General features: G+C 49.0%; 2 protein-coding genes across 2 annotated transcripts in view; one reads left to right on the top strand and one right to left on the bottom strand.

Annotated features, from left to right (window-relative positions):
• Positions 1-1,970: 1,970 nt before the first annotated feature.
• Positions 1,971-23,060, bottom strand: part of LOC102818118 (zinc finger protein 135-like) — a 40,280-nt gene continuing 19,190 nt past the window's right edge. The window contains exon 7 of the mRNA XM_006877340.1: positions 1,971-2,964. Within this exon, the coding sequence (XP_006877402.1) occupies positions 1,971-2,964 (994 nt within the window). The remainder of the gene's footprint in view (positions 2,965-23,060) is intronic.
• ZSCAN22 (zinc finger and SCAN domain containing 22) lies at positions 10,307-21,009 on the top strand. Its single transcript, XM_006877331.1, has 2 exons — positions 10,307-10,709; positions 19,961-21,009. The coding sequence occupies exons 1-2, from the start codon at positions 10,307-10,309 to the stop codon at positions 21,007-21,009; spliced, it is 1,452 nt and encodes a 483-aa protein (XP_006877393.1).

Genomic DNA, 23,060 nt, shown 5'->3' with positions numbered 1-23,060 from the left:
AGCAGCAGAGCTCCTCCGAGTTCCTACACCTGGTCACTCAGGAAGGAAACCTGTATCTGCCACGGTCACAGCCTCTCTCCAGACTCCCCACCGTTCACTGTCTCCACTTTAGCAAGGCTCCGTGGCCGGCCGGTGGAGAGTCCCCATGGGAGTGTGACCCTTAGGACAACTGGCACCTCAAAGGTCTGATGACTGTCACATCGTTTCCGGTCCCCCTGGGACACCATGCCGCGTCTCTCCTAAAGCCAGTCACAGCAGACCACATGTTGTATAGTCCTGTTTCTATGCGTATGAATTGCAGGCGTGTCTTCTTGGACTGCACTTTACTTTGTTAACGTCACAGATGATGCCGTTTGGACAAATTGAAGGTTTCTGGCACTCCCGCATCAAGCAAGCGCATCACCGCCATATTCTCGACAGCTTGTGCTCACCTCATGTCTCTGTCACAGTTTGGTAATTTTCACAATAGTTCACACTTTTTCATAATGCTAATGCACACTTACAGTTATAGTGTAAACATAACTTCTGTGTGCACTGGGAACAAAAAAATCGTCATTCGCTTTATTGTGGTCTGGAACTGAACCCACAATCTATCCGAGGCATGACTTTTAGATTGGGGGATTATTTTGGATTATCCAGTGGTTCGAGTGTAATCAAAAATGTTCTTGTAAAAGAGGTGAGAGAGTCAGAGAAGGCTGTGACTATGGAAAGAGACGGCAGAGCAAGTGTGATGATGAACCAAGAGATGTGGGCAGTGTCCAGGGACTGGAAAAGACGAGGGACAGATTCTCCCCACGAGCCTTCAAAAGCAGCAACAGCCTTGCCATCACCATGACTTTAGGTCAGAAATGCAAAATAACAGGTTGTAAGTGGTTTTCAGCCTTTACATTTGATGTGATTAGTTACATTGGCAATAAGAAACTAATAGACTCTAGACACAAACCAGACACAGACCCCAACTTCACCCAGGCATCAAAACAAGAATGAGCGTTCACAAGAGTGGTAATCCAGAAACATGGCAAATATGGGGCTCTTCACTGGTGGATGGATGGACAGGCAGCTTCTGCTTGGAGACAGGGGGTGTCAGATGAAATACAGAAGGTGTTGGTGATGTGAGGTTGGGCTGAGTAGTGGACTTGGCTGGAGAATCGGGAATTGCCAGAAATAATGCCAGCAACAGCAGAGAGGAGGCAAGTTGGCAATTCCAGTTATAAGACCTAGGGAGTACCTTGTGCACAGAAGGGACTCAGTGAAAATGTGGTTTCTTGGGAACAATTATTGGAGGTGAACCCTCAGCAACAGAAAGTTACTGTGGGGCCCTGCCTTCCTCAACGGAAGTGTGATGGGGTAAAACTTCAAGGAAGGCAAAATAAGGAAAGGGGGCTGGCTGCCCACAGAGCAGAGCTGAGTTAGCGTGTGGGGAAAGGTAATGCGATGAAGCTCAGCAAGGGAACGCTACGGGTTCCTGGGATTATGACACCAGTTGTGTGTCCACCAGTGGACAGGAGACGCAAAGGGGCCATTGGCACAAAGTGTCCAGAACAGACAGGTCCCTAGAGACAGAAAGTAGGTTCACGGTTGCCAGGGCTGGGGGGGCGGGAAGGGAGGGTCGGGAGTGACTGCTAATGGGATGAGGTTTCTTACACTGATGAAAATGTCCTGGAACTCCAGAGGCAGCAGGAGACTCACAAAAGACACAGGATGTTTGCACAACTCTGAATACCCTAAAAACCAATGAATTGCGCTTTCAAGAGGTAAACTTTACAGGAAGTCACTAATATATCAATAAGAGCATTCAACATTAAAAAAAGAGGGGAAAAAAACAAAACGTGGAGAGGGGGCTAGGGAAAGGGATGTGCTCTGAGCAAACGGGAGGGAATGTGGAGAGTCTGTGAGGTGGAAACAGGATGGGGAGGTACCTCCAGCCTCAGGAAGTGGGCTCTGAGGCATCACTAGTGTGCAGTCAGAGGCTAGTCCCTGGTGTGGAGTTTCTGATGCTGGAGGAGGTAGGAGCTGTATCGGAAGGCCTTGCCGCACTTGCCGCAGGCATACGGCTTCTCGCCCGTGTGGATCCGTTGGTGCTGGGTGAGGTGTGAGCGCTGGATGAAGGCCTTGCCGCATTCCAGGCAGGCATAGGGCTTCTCGCCCGTGTGGATCCGCTGGTGCTCCACAAGGTACGCGCTCACACTAAAGGCCTTCCCACACTCCGGGCACTCGTAGGGTTTCTCCCCTGTGTGACTCCGTTGGTGCTGGCTGAGCTGCGAGCTCTGCATGAAGGCCTTGCCACACTGGCCGCACACGTAGGGCCTCTCCCCACTGTGCGTCCGCTGGTGCGTGACGAGTGCTGTCTTCCACATGAAGGTGCGCCCACACTCTGCACACGAGTAGGGCCGCTCGCCCGTGTGGATCCGCTGGTGCTGGCTGAGGTCCGAGCTCCCCTTGAAGGCCTTGCCGCAGTCTAAACATTCGTAGGGCTTCTCCCCTGTGTGGATTTTATGGTGCTCAATGAGGGTGGAGCTCTGCCCAAAGGCCTTGCCACACTCAATGCACTGGTATGGCTTTTCGCCACTGTGCGTCCTCTGGTGACGTATCAGGGGTGAACTCCACCGGAAGGTTTTCCCACACTCCTGACATTGGTAGGGTTTCTCGCCCGTGTGAATTCGCTGGTGTTTCCGCAGGTCCGAGCTCCCCCGGAAGGCCTTGCCACACTCCTTGCACTTGTATGGCTTCTCGCCACTGTGGGTCCTCTGGTGCAGTGTGAAGGTGGAGTTTTGAATGAAGACCTTCCCACATTCATCACATTCATAGGGCTTCTCGCCAGTGTGGATCCTCTGGTGCTCGATGAGGTTGGACCGGCACCGGAAGACTTTCCCACACGCACTGCATGGGTAGGGCTTCTCCCCGGTGTGAGTCCTCTCGTGCACAATGAGGGCCGAACGCTGCTTGAAGCCTTTCCCACAAATGCTGCACAAGCAGAGTTTCCCCCTTAAACAGGCTGACTGCAGACCCTGGGCAAAGCTTCCTCCGTGCGTGACTAACACAGGGTCTTTCTCTTCTACCATCACACTTTCTTGTTTGATGGGATTAGAAGGCATCCTGATAGTTTTTGCAATTTCAAAGCCCCCAAAGCCTCGTTCCCCACTAGGAGTTTCCATGTTGGGGACTGACCGTGGTTTAAAATCTTCTTCCTGGGAAAATGATTGTCCCTCTGCACCTTCAGCAGGATTTCTCCTCTGGTTCCTCGAGTGGACCTTGGGTATGTGGATGTCTGTGTGGGCAGAGCCCAGGAAGACCTCTTCTTTGCTGACCTCCATTACTATCTCCGTGACTGATTATAGGCCTTTGGATTGTCCCTGCCTTAATCCCAAAGCAACCAAGACCACAAATATTGACTTTGTTGACTTTTTCACACTAAAAGAAAAAAAAAAAAAAAGAATTGTTGAGGTAGATGAAACTGTTTGCGTATTTTATCCCTCCTTGACCATATTTTGTGGTTCCTCTTATGAAAGGAAGGAATTCTGAAGATGCACCAGTTAAGCGCTCTGTTTGACAGTTAACCAAAAGACTGGCAGTTCAAACTCACCTAGGGGATTCATGAGAGAAAGCTCTGACAATCTTTCTGTGAAGATTACAGCCTAGAGAACCCTGTGGGGCAGTTCTACTCTGTCATATGGGGTGACTAGGAGTTGAAATTGACTCAACAGCAGTCCAACCAGCAAAGTGGATGGCCCACCCTTTCCTCGATTTAGGGTTTGGTGATTTGCTCTGGCCAGTGGAGTCTGGAAAGGAGTGACAGTGTGCTGGTCCCAAACCGAGGTCTAAGGCTTCTGGTATCTCTGCCCTCACTGTGAGAATGATTCACCCATGTTTTCTTCAAATGCAAGACACGGACCCAAGCCCAGCCCAAATCAGGCAGCCTTCAGCCAACTCAGACACATTAGAGGAATAAGTGATTATCCCTGTAAGCTACTGAGAGGTTGTAGCTATTCATTAAATAGCAATAGCTGACTAATACAATTGCAAAATTAATAGGAATACTTCGGGGAAAAGATGAGGTTTGCAATGTGGGAGGAAAGATAAAAAAGACAGAAGCAGAATGGACCAGTGGAGAGTTCTCTGGAAAATCAAAGGCCCAGAGCAGCAGCTGAATAATCAAAGAGCGAAATGAGGGTAGTCAGGGCATTCAGGATTTCCAAGGTGAGGGGTTTGGACCGGGCAGATCATAGTTGGTGCTCAGACCAAGGGACACTGTCTATCTGCCACTCATTCACCCATTCATTCTTCAGCAAACTCTTCTCAGCTGGGTCCTAAGGACACCCTGACCTCAGGCAATGGTAAGGCTTCTGTCTTCCCGTCCTAACCTCAGACTCCATTTCCAAGAAGTCACTGAAGTGAGCCGTCAGTTTTGAAAGTTGCTCCACACCTGTCAATATTGGCAACACCCATGAGACAAGGGTTTCCTTCTCACTCTTCCTGACATCTGATTCGCTCTCAACTGCTTCCCTAACTCTCAGGTGAGCATCCCAAAAGAGGACTAGAACCTCAATGTCCTCACACCCACTCCATGATCAGAATCTTTCCTCAGGCTCCCAGGCTAGCCCTCACGCTCCTGAGGAATGCTGCAGTTCCCCAGGGCTCAGTGCCCAGCTCTGCACCCTCTTTCCTGGGTATATCTTGGGTACAGGGCTCAAAACCCAGCTCTGTTATCTTCCCACTGTAGGATCTTAGGCAAGCTACTTAAGTTTCCGTATTGTCTCCTTTGTAAAATGGAACGGTGAAAATACCACTTCATAAATGCCGCAAGAGTTCAATGAGTTTCTATGTGCCAAGCTCGTAGTGGAGTTTGGTACAAAGGAAATGCCCAAGAAAGGTTAGCTGTTTCTTATTTCTGTCTCCTTAGAAACCCTCATATACATATTCCAACTACCCAACAGTGACAAACTAACCTCTCATGCAAAACCTTGTCTCCGAGATCCATGGCCCACCAGCCAGGAGCCTGCAGCCCATTCCCCAGATGTGGGTCCCAGGAGCACTCAGACACACAACAGAACTGCCTATCAGCACGTGATCTGTGGAAAAGGTTAGACAAGTTGTGGTTGGCTCCCAATTTCTTCATCTGGTTCTTCCAATCTGCCCCTGACCACTGTCTCATTCTTATCAGCCAAAACCCTGGGGCTGCACAACCTTTAGCTTTCTTGTTCCTCTCCCTTCTTCTACATTCACCATAACCACCGTGGGTTACTCTTCATTTTCCCCTGCTCTCACCAGGCCCACTGCTGTGGCCCCATCTGTCAGGATTCCCCAAGAACATTGCTTTCTTGCTGCTCCTCAAACACACCACCAAGCTTGTTTCCACCCCAAGGCCACTGGATTCACCATTTCATTTGCTGAGCCCAATTCTATCATGTGAAAGGACCTAGGCCAACGTGAAACAGAGACCCCCAAACCAACCACAGGCTCAAACACACGAAAGTTATCAATCAGGTTCTCTGTGAAATAGAGCAGGGTCCATATATTCACGACTCTGTGAATATATTAAAAACCACTGAAGTATACATGTTAAATGGGTGAAATGTAGAGTCTGTAAATTATATCTCGAAAGCTTTTTAAGACTAATAAATGCAAAAATAATATTTAAAATACATGTAAACAAATATTACAATAAGTGATCAATGTAAATGTTGTTGTTAAGAGTTGTCAAGTCAGTTCTGACTCATAGCAACCTTGTGTAGGGTTTCCGAGGAGTATCTGGTGGGTTTGAACCACCAACCTTGTAGTTACCAGTCCGGCGCTTATCCTACAGCATCACATCAAGAATCCAAATAAATTTTGGAAATAAATAATAAATAGGTCAGTAAATAATAATAAAATAGTCAGTCAGTCTTGTATTCTTCAGGCACACCCACCCAACTGGTTCCCCAGGTCACACACGTCGTCGTCATACGCAGGAGCTGGCACCCAAGTTCCGTCACACCTGCACTCACACCAGCTCACTGACCCGTGCACCCTAAACTCCTCACCCCAACGCCCCACTCTGGCTCCCCCGACGCCTCACACCAGCACCCTCACACCCACGCACCATGCAGCCTACAAGCACCCCGCCCCGCCGGGGCCTCCGCTCACCGCCAGCACCATCCCACAAAGGCTGGTCCCGCACGCCCGCGGGGACTACGATTCCCGGCGTGCCTCGGGCGACCGGAGGCCAGGGGCGGATGGCGCGGAGCATACCGGGAATTGTAGTCCAAGTAATGAGGCGCGAGGGCGTTTCCCTTCACACCCGGAAGCGTCCACTCCCGGAAGTGCCCGCCGCTGTGCCTGGAAGGTGGATTAGCAGCGGAGCAGCGGTTCGGATCCGGACAGTTGCGGGGAACCACTGGCAGGCGGGCGAGAGGACGAACGGGTGAGAGGTCCACCACGGCTGCGAGACCACTCACGCCAGCGGCAGGGCAAGCGGGCGTCGGTGTGAGAAAGACCGGCGACACGCCCAAGGGCTGACCGCCGGCCGCGTGACCGTTTTAAGGATTGAGTACGGGAAAGACTGATGGATTGGGAGTGTGTTGTCCATGGATTAAGTGTGGGACAGACGGACCGAGGCGGAGAGTTTTGGACCGATGGACGAACTGTGTCTGGCACATTTTGGGGGTGTGTTTCTGACAGGCTGAGTGTGTGATTTTACAGGTGGGCTGTGTGGTTTTGAATGAGAGGGTGGGCATGTGACTGAGATTCTGCGTCAGACTGAGAACGAGGGGACTGAGTGAGGGAACCGCGCACTGACGGTGTGCTCTGAACGCCTGCGTCGCTCTGACACACAGACAGACAGATCCCTTTGGGAGACGAGTGTGTCTGCAGCCATCCACTCTGATCAGGAGACATGTTTGGTGCTTTAAAGTTTGTATTGTGAACTGAGTGATAGTTTACATGGGAGAACACCGGCTTTACACCATCGTTTTCATTGTAATGATTACAGTCCCGCACCATGCATCCTCACTCAACTGTATTTGCTTCTGTACCCTCTTTTGGGGGGAGGAGGGGAGCGGGGGAAGGAATGTACACAAAAACACTCCGCAATTTGTAATCATTTAAATAACCTAAGGGCACATTCTACAAGCCTGCTTCCTGACCGCCAACACCCAGTCCCTCTCTTTCCATGAATCTAGAGTCTTCAGCTGCTCCCTCTCTCCATGTCCTCCTCTCTGTCTCCATCTCTGGTGTCGCTGCTTCTCTGGATAGGATCCCACATTCCGCTTGTGCTCTTTCCCTTGATGGTCCTAGGGTCCTCTGTTTCTGGACTATAAGATTAACTCTTACAGTCCAGAAACAGAGTAAACTGTAAAATTGTTAATGTTAAGTGCCATCGAGTCGGTTCCGACCCATAGCGACCCTGTATAGGGTTTCCGAGAAGCGGCTGGTGAGCTTGAACTGCCAACCTTGCAGTTCAAACGGCTTTGCAGTCCAGTTCATTAATGCACAGCGCCACACCAGGACTCCAAACTCAAAGATTACTCTCCCATTTTTGTTACAAAACGTCTATCTTTACAGTTGTGACAGTTGCAATTAGTCATGATAACTCATTATTGAATCATAAAAATCTTATTCCCATCTCCTTTCACCAGACCCATCTAGACAAGATAAAAACTATTCAGTGGGGACTCTGTCGTCCCCCCACCCCGCACACTCTGAAACTAACTCCCTCTTGAAACCTTGTAAGCCATTTACTTCATGCCTTTATCACCCCCTCATTTTAGGTAGCCAGTGTTTAGTTGCAGGAGACATGTTTAAACATGTTTTGTTTGGCATAAACCCTGCATGTATGTACTGGAATCCTAGCAGCAATACATTTTGACTTACCCTTCTCTTGTTTGGGAAGAGAGTGCGGGGACATCAATGAGCAGGAGACAGTTTGGTGTACAACTGACAGTCTCAGTGCCTAGACTGTGTGTGTGACTGTGTGGTTGCCTGAGGTTTTGTATGGACAACTAAAAGTTGAGTGAGCCGTGGCGTGTTTACTGAGTGTGTAACAGAGGGGTTATGCTTTGCTGTCTACAGCTGAAATTGTGTGACTGAGAGTCATCTGTCTGGGTGTACAGCTACATCCCCCCAGAACCCTCTGTGGACTGGAGTCTGTCAGGAGAACCAGGGAACCATCAGGAGTGACTATTTAGGGCACGTTTGCTCTGCACCAAGTCCATGCTGGATGCTTATCATGGGTCACCTCAGCTAACCTCATGCCATTCCTCTGAGGTACGTACTGTTTTCAGCAAATGTATAAAGGACTCAGAAATGAAAGATCCACCCTGCTGTGTTGGCTTTAGCAGCCAGGCCTGGGGGTCTCCACATTTTGTCAGGGAGTAGGCTGGTTAATGCACTGTACTGCAAGGTCTGTTTGAACCACAAAGTCGCCAGTTCAACTCACCAGTCGCTTCATGGAAACCCTGTATAGGGTCGCTATGGGTCGGAACCGACTTGACAGCAGTTAACAACAAGGCTGAAGAGGTTTGGACAGATTCACAGGCAAGATCACATAGCGGTCTCTTAGAGATGGCCTTCAGGAATTTCCAGAACAGGGTCCCCAGAGTGAGAAAGGGGGAGAAAGCAAATGTAGAAGCTGTCACTATGTTTATTGTCCCTGTTCCCTCTTCCCATATAACATATAAAAATAAGTCCAAAAGTACTGCTATTAGGGTTCCAGTACATATATGCATGGGTTTATTACAAACAAAACATGTTTAAACATGTCTGTTGGTCAAAGTGGATGTCTACAGACAAGTTCTCAAGTAATACATTTGTCTTAATTTCATTAGGGTACCTTCAAAAGAAAAAGTCCGAATAGTGGCTTCCAAAAGAATTTGCTGGGCCAGTAAAATTCAAGATGGAGAGGAGCTCAGAATGTTATGATGGCTCATTTTTGGGGTTCCAAAGGAGTTATTTACATAAATTTTCTCAAAGGACACAGCGTGTTTACAGGAACTTTTTAGGAAGAAGTTTTAAGAAACTTGGAAAGGGTATTGGTGATAAAAAGTTTTTTCCATCATGACAGTGCACCTGCTCATTCTTCAAGCTATGGTAGTATGGACTGTCCAGAGAGAGTTTTGTTGGGAAAATTCACCCCACCCACCCTATAGTCTTGTTACCCCTTCAGACTTTTTTTTTTGATCACCAAATTCAACATTGAAAAGGAATACAATTTGAGTCCTCCTAGGATACCAAAAGGGCTATTCTGATGTGGTGTAAATCTAAAAGTCTTCAGGAATGCCTAGGGAGACGGAAACAATGCCTTCAGAAGTGTATAAACCTAGATGGAGGATGTTTTGAAAAACAATAGCTTCACCTTTTTCATTTTTGTGTAATACAGTTTTCTCTGATTTTATAGCAGTATTTTTTTTACTTGTCTTTGTATATGTCATTGTTGTTGTTGTTGTTAGGTTCCGTTGAGTTGGTTCCAACTCTTTAGTGACCCTCATGCAAAACAGAAGGAAACACTGTCCTTACTGCGTCGTCTTCACAAGTGTTGTTACACCTGAGCCCATGGCCGTTGCCACTGGGCCAGTCCATCTCGTCACACGTCTTTCTCTTTTTTGCTGACCTCCCACTGTACCAAGCATAATGTCCTTCTCTGGGAATTGGTCCCTTCTAATAATATGTTTGAAGTATGGAGCATTCTGGCTGTACTTCTTCCAACACAGATCTGTAGGTTCTTTTGGCAGCCCATGGCAAAAGAACCGACAGTATTCTCCTCTAACACCATAAATTAAAAGCATCAATTCTTCTATGGTCTTCCTTATTCACAACTTTTGCATGCACATAAGGTTACTAAAAATACCATGGCTTGGGTCAGGTGCACCTTAGTCCTCAAAGTGATAACTTTGCTCTTCGACACTTTAAAAATGTCTCATGCAGGAGATTTGCCTAATGCAATATGTCATTTGATTTCTTGACTGTTGTTTACATGAGCATTGGGTGTAGGTTCAAGCAAAATGAAGCCTTTGACAACTTCAGTCTTTCCTCCATGTATCATGGTGTTGTTTACTGGTCCAGTGGTGAGCATTTTTGTTTTCTTTACACTGAGTTACAATTCATGCTGAAGGCAGTGGTCTTTGGTCTTCTCTTTGGTCTTATACTAGTATATGATTCCATTCATTTCACACATCAGGTCAATCCATAGAGAAAGTAGAGAAACTGGATTAGGGGTCCGTAGGTGTGGGGCAGGTCCCCAGATTTGACATGGTGACAAAGCTTTGACCGTCCTGCAGCTCCAGTCCCCAGAACCCAGTCACTGTGCATCCCAGTGGAGTACTGCTGCCTGCTGATGGCTGTCCCCAGGAGCACTCTGAGCCTGACACCCTGGGAACAGGAGAGCTTCTTCCAAGTGAAAGTAGAAGATGATGAGGCAGACTTCTCCCAGAGCCCGGAATCTGGCCGTGGTGACCACACTGCGCACCTTGAGGCTGCACGTCTGCGCTTCCGGAAGTTTCGCTACCAGGAAGTGGCAGGACCCCACGAGGCCCTGGTCCGGCTGCGTCACCTCTGTCACCAGTGGCTGCGGCCCGAGGTGCGATCCAAGGAGCAGATGCTGGAGCTCCTGGTGCTGGAGCAGTTCCTGGGGGCACTGCCCCCCAAGATCCAGGCCTGGGTGGGGCCCCAGTGCCCTGAGAGTGGTGAAGAGGCGGCCAGACTCGTGGAGGATCTGACCCAGGTGCTCACCAAGAGAGGTGAGGTGCAACTTGGGGCAGATGTTTACGGCTGGCTCGGCAGAGCCTAGATGGAATGCGGAAATATAGGGTCTTTTTCAGGATCACCCACATATTCATTCTCATGTTTCTCCTTTCCTCCCTACACTCACAACTGTGCCAGTCAGGGCTGTTTTGAGTGTAAACTATCACAAAAAAACCCAACCGAACCGGCTTAAGCAAATAGGACAAAGAGATTTCAGCTATGGCTCTAGAAGCCTGCACGACTCTCCTCTCTCACTCTTTTCTCGTCAGTGGGTTTTCCTACAGCAGTATCATTCTGCTGCTGAAGTGACAGGAGAGGGGAGGGAGCATGGATGGTCCATGGACTGCAGGCTTATGGCCGAGCAGCCTGGAAACCACCAAGGGAAGAAGGTAAGAGATCCCAGGCTGAGTCCCACGGCCTGATCCCAGGATTAATAGTGAGCAAAGGGGAATTCTCCAAAGGAAAAACCAAGCTGTTGGTGCTAGTGGGCTGGATGCCAAGGGGAAGGGGGCCAGAAACACCAGCTATCCATCAAGGTTCCCATAAATGCCCTAACTCAGGGAGGTTGGGTGGGACAGGTGGAGGACCCCGGCCGTGGGGCCGTCCAGAGTGGGGAGTCCAGGCTCCTTCCAGAAGGGACCATGCTGAACCTGACAGGAGCAGGGAGTGAGGCCGACCCCCGGGGTGGGGGGGCAGTACCACCTCCTCCCAGCTGTGGGAACTCTCGTGCCTTGTGTTACCCATCAGTAAACAGGGAATATGCTCAAAACCCACCTCAGTACCTTTGAAGGATGTAATCAAGGTAATAGCTTGTGTGTTACTGAGAACCGTGGTCAGCACAGACTAATCACATGATAAATGTGGCTGTTACCACGATTTGGCTAGCTTTTTGAGAAACGGAACTCAACTGGTAGTGCCTGGCAGGGTCCCCCTGGGGCTTCTTGGGGACCACAGACAGGCCGCCGGGCTCACTCCCAGCTCTTCTCTCCTCAGTGCTGCTGCTCACTGACGACTCCGAGCTTCCTCCAGATGGGACCTTCAGTGGCAGGTGGGCAGACGCAGAGCTCCTGACGATCAAATACCAGGCGAAGGGACCTCCTCCCAGTCTGGAGCAGGCCAGCACAGGACTTGAGGTGCGATGTGGGCCCTTACCTGGGCGTCTCTGTCCCCCTAGCCCTTCCCCTCAAGCCAGCAGTCCCAACAGCTGAGGACCTTCCAGGCTGGCGGGGAGCTGGACTCGGATAAAGACAACTCGGCTTTCATAGGCCTTGGAGAGCCCAGCAGAATGGGGCGCATCAGGAAGTCTTCCCAGGGGGGATCATTCCTTGTGTGTCTGAGTCTCTCCTTTTTTTTTAAAGCAAAGAGATTCATTGAAAGTTCAAAACAGTCTGAACCAGGGTTTCTTCTGGTCTCACAAAGTGAAATCAAATGCTCCAAAATGGTGGCATATTTATGGGTAAAACCAGTAGCTGAAGATACAACATTCTGATTGGAAGTTGGAAAATCAGGCGAGCCAAAGGTGGGGCCACTTCAAGCAGAGGCTTTACATAATTACTTGGAAAGACAAATGTTTGCTCTTTTGTTTTTCTAAGACTCCACTCAGCAGGGATTAGGGTTAGGACCAACCTAACACAAACGTGGTGGTGGTGACTATGTACCGTGGAGTCGGTTCTGACCCATAGCGACCCTGTACAGGGTTTCCGAGGCTGAAAATCTTTACGGGAGCAGAAAGCCTCATCTTTCTCCCACAGAACAGCTGGAAGTTTCGAACTGCTGACCCTGAGGTTCGCAGTCCGGTTCGTAACCACTACGCTACCAGAGCTCCTTCGTTCCAACCCATAGTGACCCTATATAGGGTTTCTGAGGAGCAGCTGGTGAGTTGAGGTCACACTGACTGTGCAGCCCAGTGCACTAACCCACAGCACCACACCAGGGCTCCAAAACACAGGTGCAGCTTTATTGTGACCTTCCCGTCATTGCAGCGATCTGTAACCAACTCCGTTACCTGGAAGTCTGTCTGTATCAGTGCTTCCTTTACTGGTTCATTGTGGGCGTAGACCTCATTTGGTTCATCCATCCATCACTTGATGGCCATTTGGGGTGTTTCCACTTTGGGGCTTCCACAAACGATCACATTAGGTTTTCAGTCCTCTTGGGTAGACACATAGGAAGGGAATTGCTGAGTTAGGTGGTAACTCTAGAAGTCTGGGTGGCACACTGTTCTATAATCAGCTGCTAAACTAAAGGCTGGTGGTTCGAACCCACCCAGTGCCCTGACAAACAGCTTCTGGAAAAGTCACAGCAAAATAAACCCCTATGGCGAGGAGAGCTCTTGGCATTGCCGTGAGTCAGGGAGGACTTGGTGGTCACTAACAACAACAATAGTAATTGTTTAACCCTTAAGAAACTTCCAGGCTGTTTTCCCACCCTCGACCATTTTGATTGCTGCTCTGTTTCTGCCTTGGGCATTAACTCTGCTTTGACAGTAACCTCTGGTGGAGCAGCCAACAGGCACTGTGAGGGGAAGAGTGGGTGCAAGGGTGAGAGGGAGTGTGGGGACTGGATGTTGGAGGAGGTGACAGGTCCGGGCACCGGTGAGTCAGTGAGAGGGAGTGTGGGGACTGGATGTTGGAGGAGGACAGGCCCGGGCACTGGTGACTCGGTGAGAGGGAGTATGGTGACTGGATGTTGGAGGAGGTGACAGGCGCGGGCAGCGGTGACTCGGTGAACGGTAGAATGCTAGGGACCAGGTGCCCATTTGTCATTGCATGGTTTGCCCAGTAAGGCCCACAAACTCATCAGAATGATGCCCTCATCTTCCCCAGCCAGCCCAGCAGCCTGATCCACAGTGACCAGTCTAGGGAGACGTCTTAGTTGGACGTCTCTAGACGTTAGATAGTAAAATCACAAGTGGGTAGCGTCAATGAACAGAAACTTATTTTCACACGATTGAGGCTGGAAGTCTGAATTCGGGGTGCAGGCTGTAAAAGAAGGCTTTCTCTGTCTGTCTGATCTTGGGGAAGGTCCCTGTTTCTTTTCAACTTCTGTAACTTGGCTCTTTGGTGACCTCCATGCCACGTGGTATCTACTCAAATCTCTGCTTGCTTCATCTGCTCTTTTATCTCTCAGGAGAGATTGGTTTAAGACCCATCCTACACTGATACTTTCTTCTTAGTGTACCAAAGACAACCCATTCAAAATGGGATTATACCACAGGTATTATGTTGTCAGAGTCCCGGTGCGGTGCTGTAGGCTAACGTTAACCACAAGGCTGGCAGTTGAAACCCACCAGCCACTCCTTGGAAACACTATAGGGTCACTATGAGTCGGAACCAGGCACGCTGTTGTTAGGTACCACTCACGGTGACTATACGTACGAAGGAATGCAACCCCGCCCGTCCTACACCATCCTCACCATCCTCACTACGTTGGAGCTTTCTGTGATAGTCCATCTCATGGAGGGCCTTCCTCTTTTTCACTGACATCACTTTACAAAGCATGATGTCCTTCTCTGAGGACTGTGCCCTCCTGATGACGTGTCCAACGTGTGTGACACAAAGTCTCACCATCCTAACTTCTAAGGTACATTCTCACTGGACTTCAGTACAGATGTTTTCTTCTTCTGGCAGTCCATGGTATAGTCAGTATTTTTCACCATGATTCAAATGCATCAATTCTTCCTTATTTATTGTCCACCTTTCCCATGCATATGAGGCTAGTGAAAACACCATGGCTGGGATCAGGCACAACTTGCTTCTCAAAGTGACATCTTGGCTTTTAACTTTGGCTTTTTTACTAGGAGGTATTACGCAGCAAATTTGACCAGTATAAAGTTGGCCATTTGATTTTTTGACAGCTGCTTCATTGGGTGTTGGTTGTAGATCCAAGTAAAAAGAAATCCTTGACAACTTCAATCTTTTTCCTGTTTATCATGATGTTATTTATTGAACCTGTTATGGGGATTTTTTTCTTTATGTGTAAGTACAATGCATATTGAAGGCTGTAGCCTTTGATCTTCATCAGTAGCTGCTTCAAGTCTTCGTGGCTTCAGCCCGCAAGACCGTGTCATCTACATATCGCAGGTTGTTAATGGGTCTTCCTTCTATTTGATACTACGTTGTTCGTCATATACCCAGCATCTCAGATCATTTGCTCACCATACAAATTCAGTAAGTGTGGTGAAAGGGTACAACCCTAACACACATCTGTCCTGATTTAAAGCCACGCAGTAGCCCCTTGTTATTAGGTATGGTCAGGTTGATTCTAACTCATAGCAAACCTACGCACAACAGAATGAAACACGGCCGGTCGTGTGTCTTCCTCACAGTTGCTACGTTTGAACCCATTGCTGCTGTGTTAATCCATCTGGTTGGAGGTTTTCCTCTTTTACGCTGACCCTCCACTTTACTAAGCATGATGTCCTTTTCCAGGGACTGGTCCCTCTTGATGACATGTCTGAAATTCTGAATTGTGTCCCTTTGTTCTGTTTGAAATACTTCCTGTTGGTCTATGTACCGTTTCTACATGGGCACAATTAACTTCTCATGGGTATCTAAAATGTGTATGATCCACACAGTCAGATGCCTTTCTATAGTCAACAAAACATAAACAAGCATTTTTCTGATATCCTCTGCTTTCAGCTGAAATCAGCAATGATATCCCTCATTCCACAGCTTCTTAATCCAACTTGAATTTCTGGCAGCTCCTGTTAATATACCATTTTTTGTCTTCAAGAAACTTGTGTAGGATATTAGTGGTACTATTAGAAACCAGTGCCATCGGTTTTGATCCTATGCTACCTCCTGAAATCCTTGAGCATCGCACAATACCTTTTGGTACAGTGACTGTGTATTCCTTCCACCTTCTTTTGATGTTTCCTGAATTGTTCAAGACTCATCAAATTTTTCACTGTTGCAACTTGAACATTCAATGTTTTCTTCAATTCCTTCTGCTTAAGTAATGTCAAGCATGTTCACCCCTTTTGGTTTTCTAACTCCAGGTCTTTACATATTTCGTTATGATACTTTGTCTTCTCAAGACTCCCTTTGAAATCTTCTGTTCAGCTCTCTTACTTCATTATTTCTTCCTTTCACCTTAGCTCTTCTACATTCAAAGGAGCTCTGGTAGCGTAGTGGTTACGAATCAGGCTGTGAACCGCAAGGTCAGCAGTTCGAAACTACCAGCTGTTCCACAGGAGAAAGATGAGGCTTTCTGCTCCCGTAAAGATTTACAGCCTCGGAAACCCTGTACAGGGTCGCTATGGGTCAGAACTGACTCCATGGCACATAACCATCACCACTATTCTACACTCGCGGAAGTTTCAGAGTCTCTTCTGACATCCATCTCGGTCTTTTCTTTCTTTCCTGTGTTTTAAATGAACGTTTGCTTTCTTCGTGCATGATGTCCTTGATGCCCTCCCACAACTTGCATGGACTTTGATTATTAGTGTTCAGTGCATCAGAACTGACCTTGAGATGGTTCCTACATTTAAGTAGAATATATTCAAGATTGTAGTTTGGCTTTCGTGACTTTATTTTCATTTTCCTCGGCTTCAACTTTGTTCTGACAGATGCTATGGAGCTTCCGCATATCTGTAGGGTAAGCGCTGGACTGTGAACCACAAGGTCAGCAGTTCAAACCCACCAGCTGCTTTGCAAGAGAAAATGAGACTTTCTGCTTTCACAAAGATTTACAGCCTCAGAAACCCTGTACAGGGTTGCTAAGAACTAACCTTACAACGGCACTTAACAACAATAACAATTATCTCTTCCTACAGATATAGTCCATTTTGATTTCTGAGTATTTTACAATGTATAGAGTTACCATTGATGTTTTTGAAAAAAGTGTTTACGATGAATAACTTGTTGGTCTTGCAAACTTCTGGCATCGTTTTTGTCACCAACGGCACCTTCTTCAGTTACCAGTTCTTCTTCTTTGTCCCTAACTTGTACCTTCTTTCTAATCACTAGTAGCTATCAATACATCCTGATTGCACGTTTGATCAATTTCAGAGTGCAGAAGTTGTAAAAGTCTCAATTTCTTCATCTTTGCCATTAGGATAGAGTATGTTGTTGTTATTAAGAGCTGTATAGTTGGGTCTGACTCTTAGTGACCCTGTATAGTGTTTCCAAGGAGCAGATGGTGGGTTTGAATCACCGACTTTGAGGTTAGCAGTCCAGAGCTTACCCTACAGCGCCGTACCAGGACCCCAATAGAGGATATGCTGTCGTGTCGTGTCATAAGGACCCTGTATAGGATTTCCAAGGAGCAGCTGTGGGTCTGAATATTAACCTTGTGGTTTGCAGCCCAGTGCTGACCCTATAGCACCACAAGAACCCAATATTGGGTACATTGTTCCTAAGTCCCGTCAAGTCAGTTCTGACTCATAGCGACCCTGTATAGGGCTTCCAAGGAGCAGCAGGTGAGTTTGAACTGTGGACCTTGTGGTTCAATAGGCTGACCCTATAGCGCCACACCAGGAGTTCAATATAGGGCCTAGGAGTTAGGATTTACGTACCTCATGCTTTGGCTCGCAGGGGCCAGCCTCCTTGAAACTGGACCACGAACAGACACACAACTTGAACCCTCGGCATGGAGCCTCAGTCCACAGCAGGGAGCTGGACAACCGTGGGACACTCCAGTTCCTCGGTAAGTTAAGTGTTCATTCTGGCTAGCTGTGTCCATCATCTTCCTGCAGGCTGTGTCCAGCTCCTCTTTAAGAGTTGGCCAACTGGCCGGTAGACCTTCCCATCGCCTGGGTTTTTTCCTTTTAGCCCTTGGAGATAGGCCAAGCTGTGCAGTTGAAGCTTCGCTGCTGCTCCCAAGAGACAGAGACGCGGGAGCACAGAGAGCCTTGTGTTCTCAGGCTGTTTTACTGTCCCTGAAGTGTCTCTCCCCACCTGGTAAAGGGACAGAAGTAGGTAGGGGAATGTGGTGCCTTAGCAGTCCTCACCGTAGTCCTGTGAGGGAAGAACCACTTCCACTTTGCAGATCGAGAAACAGGCTCAGGATGGAGATACAGCTCCCCGAGGCGCATCCCTCCAGCAGATGTGTGGCCTGTGCTCAGCCCCTGCCTGGGACAGGCAGCACCTCCCCTCTAGGTCCTGGGATGGGCTTGGCTCTCAGGTCCTGGGACTCTCCTCTGCTATTGAATGGGGAGAAGTGGCTAACAGGCTTTCCCAGGCTCAGATCATCCTCCTGTGCCTTTTATCTGCTTCCCTTCATACCTGGGGAGTGTTTCACCTCTACCTCCAGGCCTTAGAGGGCTCCGTGCGCCATCCCCAGTTGCTTGCTCATTGATTCACTCGTTCAGCAGATTCCACCAAGGGGTGCTTGTGGCCAGCCCAGGACTGGGGTCTGGAATCCAAAAATTAACAGGGCAGCAGTTGGTCCTGCCCTCAGAACCCCTCAGGATACCGGCCACAAGCTCCCTCACTTCTAACCTGCTGGTTATAAATTCAGGGGCTCCGTCTACCCTTTTAGGACATCAGCTATAAGGACAGAGGTTCCCTGTCTTCCTCACTTCTGACTTGGTGTCTCCCACCACTCCCTCTGGTTTGAGAATTCACTGTAAGAACTCACAGAACTTGGGGAAAGGGCTATATTTAATTATTACAGTTTTAGTATCATTATGAAGGATGCAAACAATGAAACACATGGAGCTACCGTGTCCAAAAAGGGCTGTGCTGTAGCAGAGCGATTACAAGTCTGGCAGCAGTTCGAAACTACCAGCTGCTCTGTGGGAGAAAGATGAGGCTTTCTGTTCCCATAAAGACTTACAGCCTCGGGAACCCTGTACAGGGTCGCTGTGAGTCAGAACCGACGCCACGGCACAGAACCACCACCATCCTCCAACGTGGATCTTTCACCAACCCGGAAACCCTTAAGCTTCTGTGTGGAGCCCTTAGAGGGGTCTCCTTACATAGTCAGGATTGATTGGATCGGCCAGTCATGATTGATTACCTCCCCTGAGGTAAACTGATATCAGACCCCATTGTGGTCCTCCTTAACTAACGGGTCATTTCATTAGCATAAACTCAGATGTAATCTGGAAGCCTATAGATACAACTAAAGCATCTCAGTCACTGGGAGGAATTACAGGGTTTTAGCGTTTGTCTCTCAAGAACCAAGGACAAAGACCAAATTCTCCAGGTAAAGTTGATGAAACTTCCACAGGGAAAGGGACCCAGCTAGAGGTTGTGGGTGGTGGCAGGGACAGGGTGCCAGAGCTGGGAGGAGAAGATTCCCGGTTGAAATTCCACTTGACCGCTGGCCGACTCTGGGACTTTACGTAAGTTCTCTTGTTTGGGCCTCAGTCTCTCCATCTGTGAAATGTCCCTGTCACAGTCCCTTCTTGTGAGGGCGGTTTTAAGGGTGAAATGAGGCCATTGAATTTACACAGTGCATCAGGGCCTGCCATGTGACAAGAGTCTGATACTAGCCTGCAGTCCTGTGAGGTGGACAGGTAGTACGTGCCTGAGGCCCCAGAGCCAAACAGCAACCAAGCTGCAGCTGGAATCGTTTCGGCGCTGTTGGACCCCCACTGTCGGCTCCGCTAGCGTTTGCTCCCCACTGCTCCCCACACTTGGCTTCTCTTCTCCTGGAATCTGTCCAGTAACGTTGCCAGATTAAGTGTCCTCGGAAGCCCTTTTACCCAACAAGGGCAGTCAGTAGAGGCACACCTCTATCTCATATACACTCTGACCTTCAACTACCCTGATGTGTGCTAGGCCTTTAAGACACGGTGAGCCTCAGGCCTCCTGGGGGCTGGAGACCATGGCTCCACCGTAGCCGTCCCCACTTACCCCTAGCAGCGGTGATGAACTTGGGCCTCCGGGTGAAGCACATGTCAGTCACTGGCACTGAGGATGGATTCTCTCATTTAACCAATATTCATTGAGCATGTCAGGCCCATGCTAGGCCCAGAATTCGGCTGAGGTCCAACTCACTTTCCCTTACTCTTTTGGATTATTTAAACTTCAGTGTTTTCCTTCTGACACTTCAGCCAAAATGAAGAGCCTTAAAGCATAGGGTTTGGGTACAGGAGACAGGGGAGAAAATGAGAACTTGGATCCCCTGACCCAATTTTGGATTGTGTGGTGGGTGGACGCCTCATAACGCCTTTATTATCGAAGACACTCATTGAGAAATGCCCTCTTGGAAACGGGGCCTGTGTGGTCAGAGCCTGGGTGGGGTGAGAAGCTTTGTGTGAGTGAAGCCAGTGACACTGTGGTCCGGGTTGTTTCAGGGTGGGAGCCGGGACCAGAGCCCGCAGAAGCAAGCTGCAAGCAGAGCAGTTGGGAAGAGTCACAGTCATCAGACACAGTCACCGAAACCTTCATGACGCTTACGTCTCCAGCACTTATTAGCAATGCTTGGGACCCTGAGGACGGCTCAGAGAGGTGGGCAGGACTCTCAGAGGAGACCTGGACCAAGTCTGTCACCCAACAGATGGAGTTCAGGACAACTTCAGGGTCTCACAAGGATGCCTCCACAGACCAGCCCAGGTGTGACTCTGGTACCTTGAGGCCCAGTCCCGCTATGTGTCCAAACTCTGCCTCCGGAGAAGAGGCTCCTTCAGAAGAGAAGTGTCCTCCATGCATATACTCAGGGCTCAAGTCCTCCAAGTGTGATGGCTGTGGGAAGATGTTCAGGAGCCCCTCAGCCCTCCAGGCTCACCAGAAGAGCCATTCTCGGAAGACACCCTACGCCTGCAGAGAGTGTGGGAAAGCTTTCAGCCGGAGCACTCACCTAGCCCAGCATCAAGTCGTCCACACAGGGGTGAAGCCCCATGAGTGTAAAGAGTGTGGAAAAGCTTTTAGCCGAGTCACCCACCTGACTCAGCATCAGAGGATTCATACTGGAGAAAAACCCTACAAATGTGAGGAATGCGGTAAGACCTTCAGCCGCAGCACCCACCTGACCCAGCACCAGCGGGTCCACACAGGGGAGCGGCCCTATGAGTGTGAGGAATGCAGGAAGGCCTTCAGCCAGAGCACCCATCTGACTCAGCATCAGAGGATCCACACTGGGGAAAAACCATACAAGTGTGATGTGTGTGAAAGAGCTTTCAGTGACTGTTCAGCTATGATCCGACACCTGAGGATCCATTCTGGAGAAAAGCCATACCAGTGTAAGGCTTGTCCAAAGGCCTTTGCCCAGAGCTCCTCCCTCATCGAGCACCAGAGGACTCACACAGGTGAGAAACCCTACAAGTGCAGTGATTGTGGGAAAGCCTTCAGCCGTAGCTCAGCCCTCATGGTTCACCTGAGGATTCACATCACAGTGCTGCAGTGATTGTGGGAAAGCCTTCAGCCGTAGCTCAGCCCTCCTCGGGGTTCCTCTAAGGATTCACATCACAGTGCTACGGTGACTGAAAATGCCTTCAAGGAACAGTGCAGCCTCCCCTTGGAGACTCAACATCTAAAAGAAACCCTGAATCCTAGAAAAAAAGAATGGGGTGATGAGTCCCACAAATTAATAAATGCAAAAGACTCTGAAACTATCCAGGAGCAATTCTGCATTTTGCAACTACAGTGGAGATTCTTAATGACCACCCAATGCTTCAGGTCAGCTGGAGAAGCTTCAAGCAGGATCCTGCCACCCTCCCTAACACTGAGGGTTGGCTCAGAGACCATAGCTGAACTGAAGAGTGAGATGAGTTTTCAAAGTCACAGAAGCAACTGGTGTGAAGTGTCTGCCAAGACTCGGATCCCAAGATGCTCTGGTCAGGAAGCTGCTCGTTCCCAGCTGGTTACTTTTCTTACATGTTCCTTCCTGTGTGCCCGACCACACCCACCTCTGTGCCTTTGAGCCAACTGTTTCCACCCCACCCTAATTCATATTTAACTCCAGGCTCCACTTGTGAGGTTCCCTCTCCCATGGGGCCTCCCTCAGACACTCAGTCTCCCTCCTGTTTCCCCGTCTTAATTGATGATGATGCCTTGGCACTTGGCCATTGTCATTTTCTCCCTGTGGACCTTACCTGAAGCTCACCTGGAATTCATCATCCTCACTACTGCCACCTCATCTAAACCCTCACCACCTCTCACCTGGATAACCTCAGGGCTCTCCTTCCTTCCTCACCTTTTCTGATGTCATTCTCTCCCAGTCTGTTCCAACCTCCACGTGACTCTTTCTACAACACAGATCTATGTCACTCCGTTACAGAAACTTCTGTACTGTGTCACCTGCTGCAACAAAACTCCCTGAATGGCTTCCAGGTATAATCTGAGCCTCGAGGAGATTTTCTGGTTCCCCTCATATGTGCTGTACAAATGCTGCCATATTTCTGAGTGTGAAAAGGATTTAAAAGTGTCCTACACGATGAACTGTAGATTCCTTCACCTGACATTCAAGGAAACTGATGACCTGGCCTCCGGTCAGCCTCGTCGTCTCCTAAGGCAGCACCGCCATGCAGGGAACAGCCTTGTGAAACTGCTTGTGGTCCCTGAAGAGGCCATGTTTTTCTCCCAACCTCTGTGCCTTCATATCTGTGCCTGGAAACCTGCTTCTCTCCTCATGGTAACCTGGCAACAGTTCTCATCCTCCAAGATGCTTCAGAATTCTTCCCCAGTGGAATCTCCCCTGAGTCCCCCAGCCAGGTTAGCAACCCCCTCTCTGATTTCAGGGCACCTTGCACTTACCTCTCTCACAACTCCTGCCATGATGCATTTGTTTACTCCTTTGGCGCTCACCCTCTGTGTTTCAGAGGAGACTGACTTCGCAAGAATGAGGGCCATGTCTAATGTTGGCACCCACAGCATACCAGCTATAATTGGCCCTGACCAGTGTCCGCGGATGAATGTGCAGCAGCTGGTCCTGACCCTGTGGCCATCACTGCATTCTGACCCCGTCACTCTTACATTTCTCTACCAGGCTATGGCCCTACAGGGCAAGAGCGACCTCTTACCTGGCATGTAGCAGCCTCAGTAAAATGTTACTGTATTGAGTGTGCCCACGCTAGGGTCACAGTGCCTCCTGGAATTGTGGGCTTGGTGAGGCCAACAATCTGTCTTTGTTCTCTCTTTGACTCCTCCCAATTTAGCATCCTTCCAGCTCTCTGGATTTTTCAACCTCTGTTTCTGTCAGGAGGTCGGTGTCCATGCCTGTTTTTCTGATGATCCCATCGCGTGTGAACCATGTGACCTGCCATGTTACCGTATCCTGGTCATTGCCTTTCTCTCCTTGGCTGGCACTCATTCTCTCTGTGCCGTGAGTAAACAGAGACAGGCTGAAAAGAGAGACAGCGAACAGGCAGTGAGATCTAGATGGACAGAGACCTTGGGTGGGTACATCTAAGAGCGTGGTGAGTTGGGATAGGAAATGGACTTAGAGAGGGCTGCAGC

Source organism: Chrysochloris asiatica, unplaced genomic scaffold, assembly GCF_000296735.1.
Source record: "Chrysochloris asiatica unplaced genomic scaffold, ChrAsi1.0 scaffold00485, whole genome shotgun sequence".
NCBI classification, from domain to species: Eukaryota; Metazoa; Chordata; class Mammalia; order Afrosoricida; family Chrysochloridae; genus Chrysochloris; species Chrysochloris asiatica.
The sequence above is the reverse complement of the archived record's forward strand: the minus strand, read 5'-3'. Positions and strand labels throughout refer to the sequence as shown.

Excerpts from the sequence above, each read along its gene's own strand:
- ZSCAN22 (XM_006877331.1), top strand. The coding sequence starts at position 10,307 with ATGGCTGTCCCCAGGAGCACTCTGAGCCTGACACCCTGGGAACAGGAG. Across the intron at positions 10,710-19,960 it reads CCAGGTGCTCACCAAGAGAG|GGTGGGAGCCGGGACCAGAG; the intron begins GTGAGGTGCAAC and ends GGGTTGTTTCAG.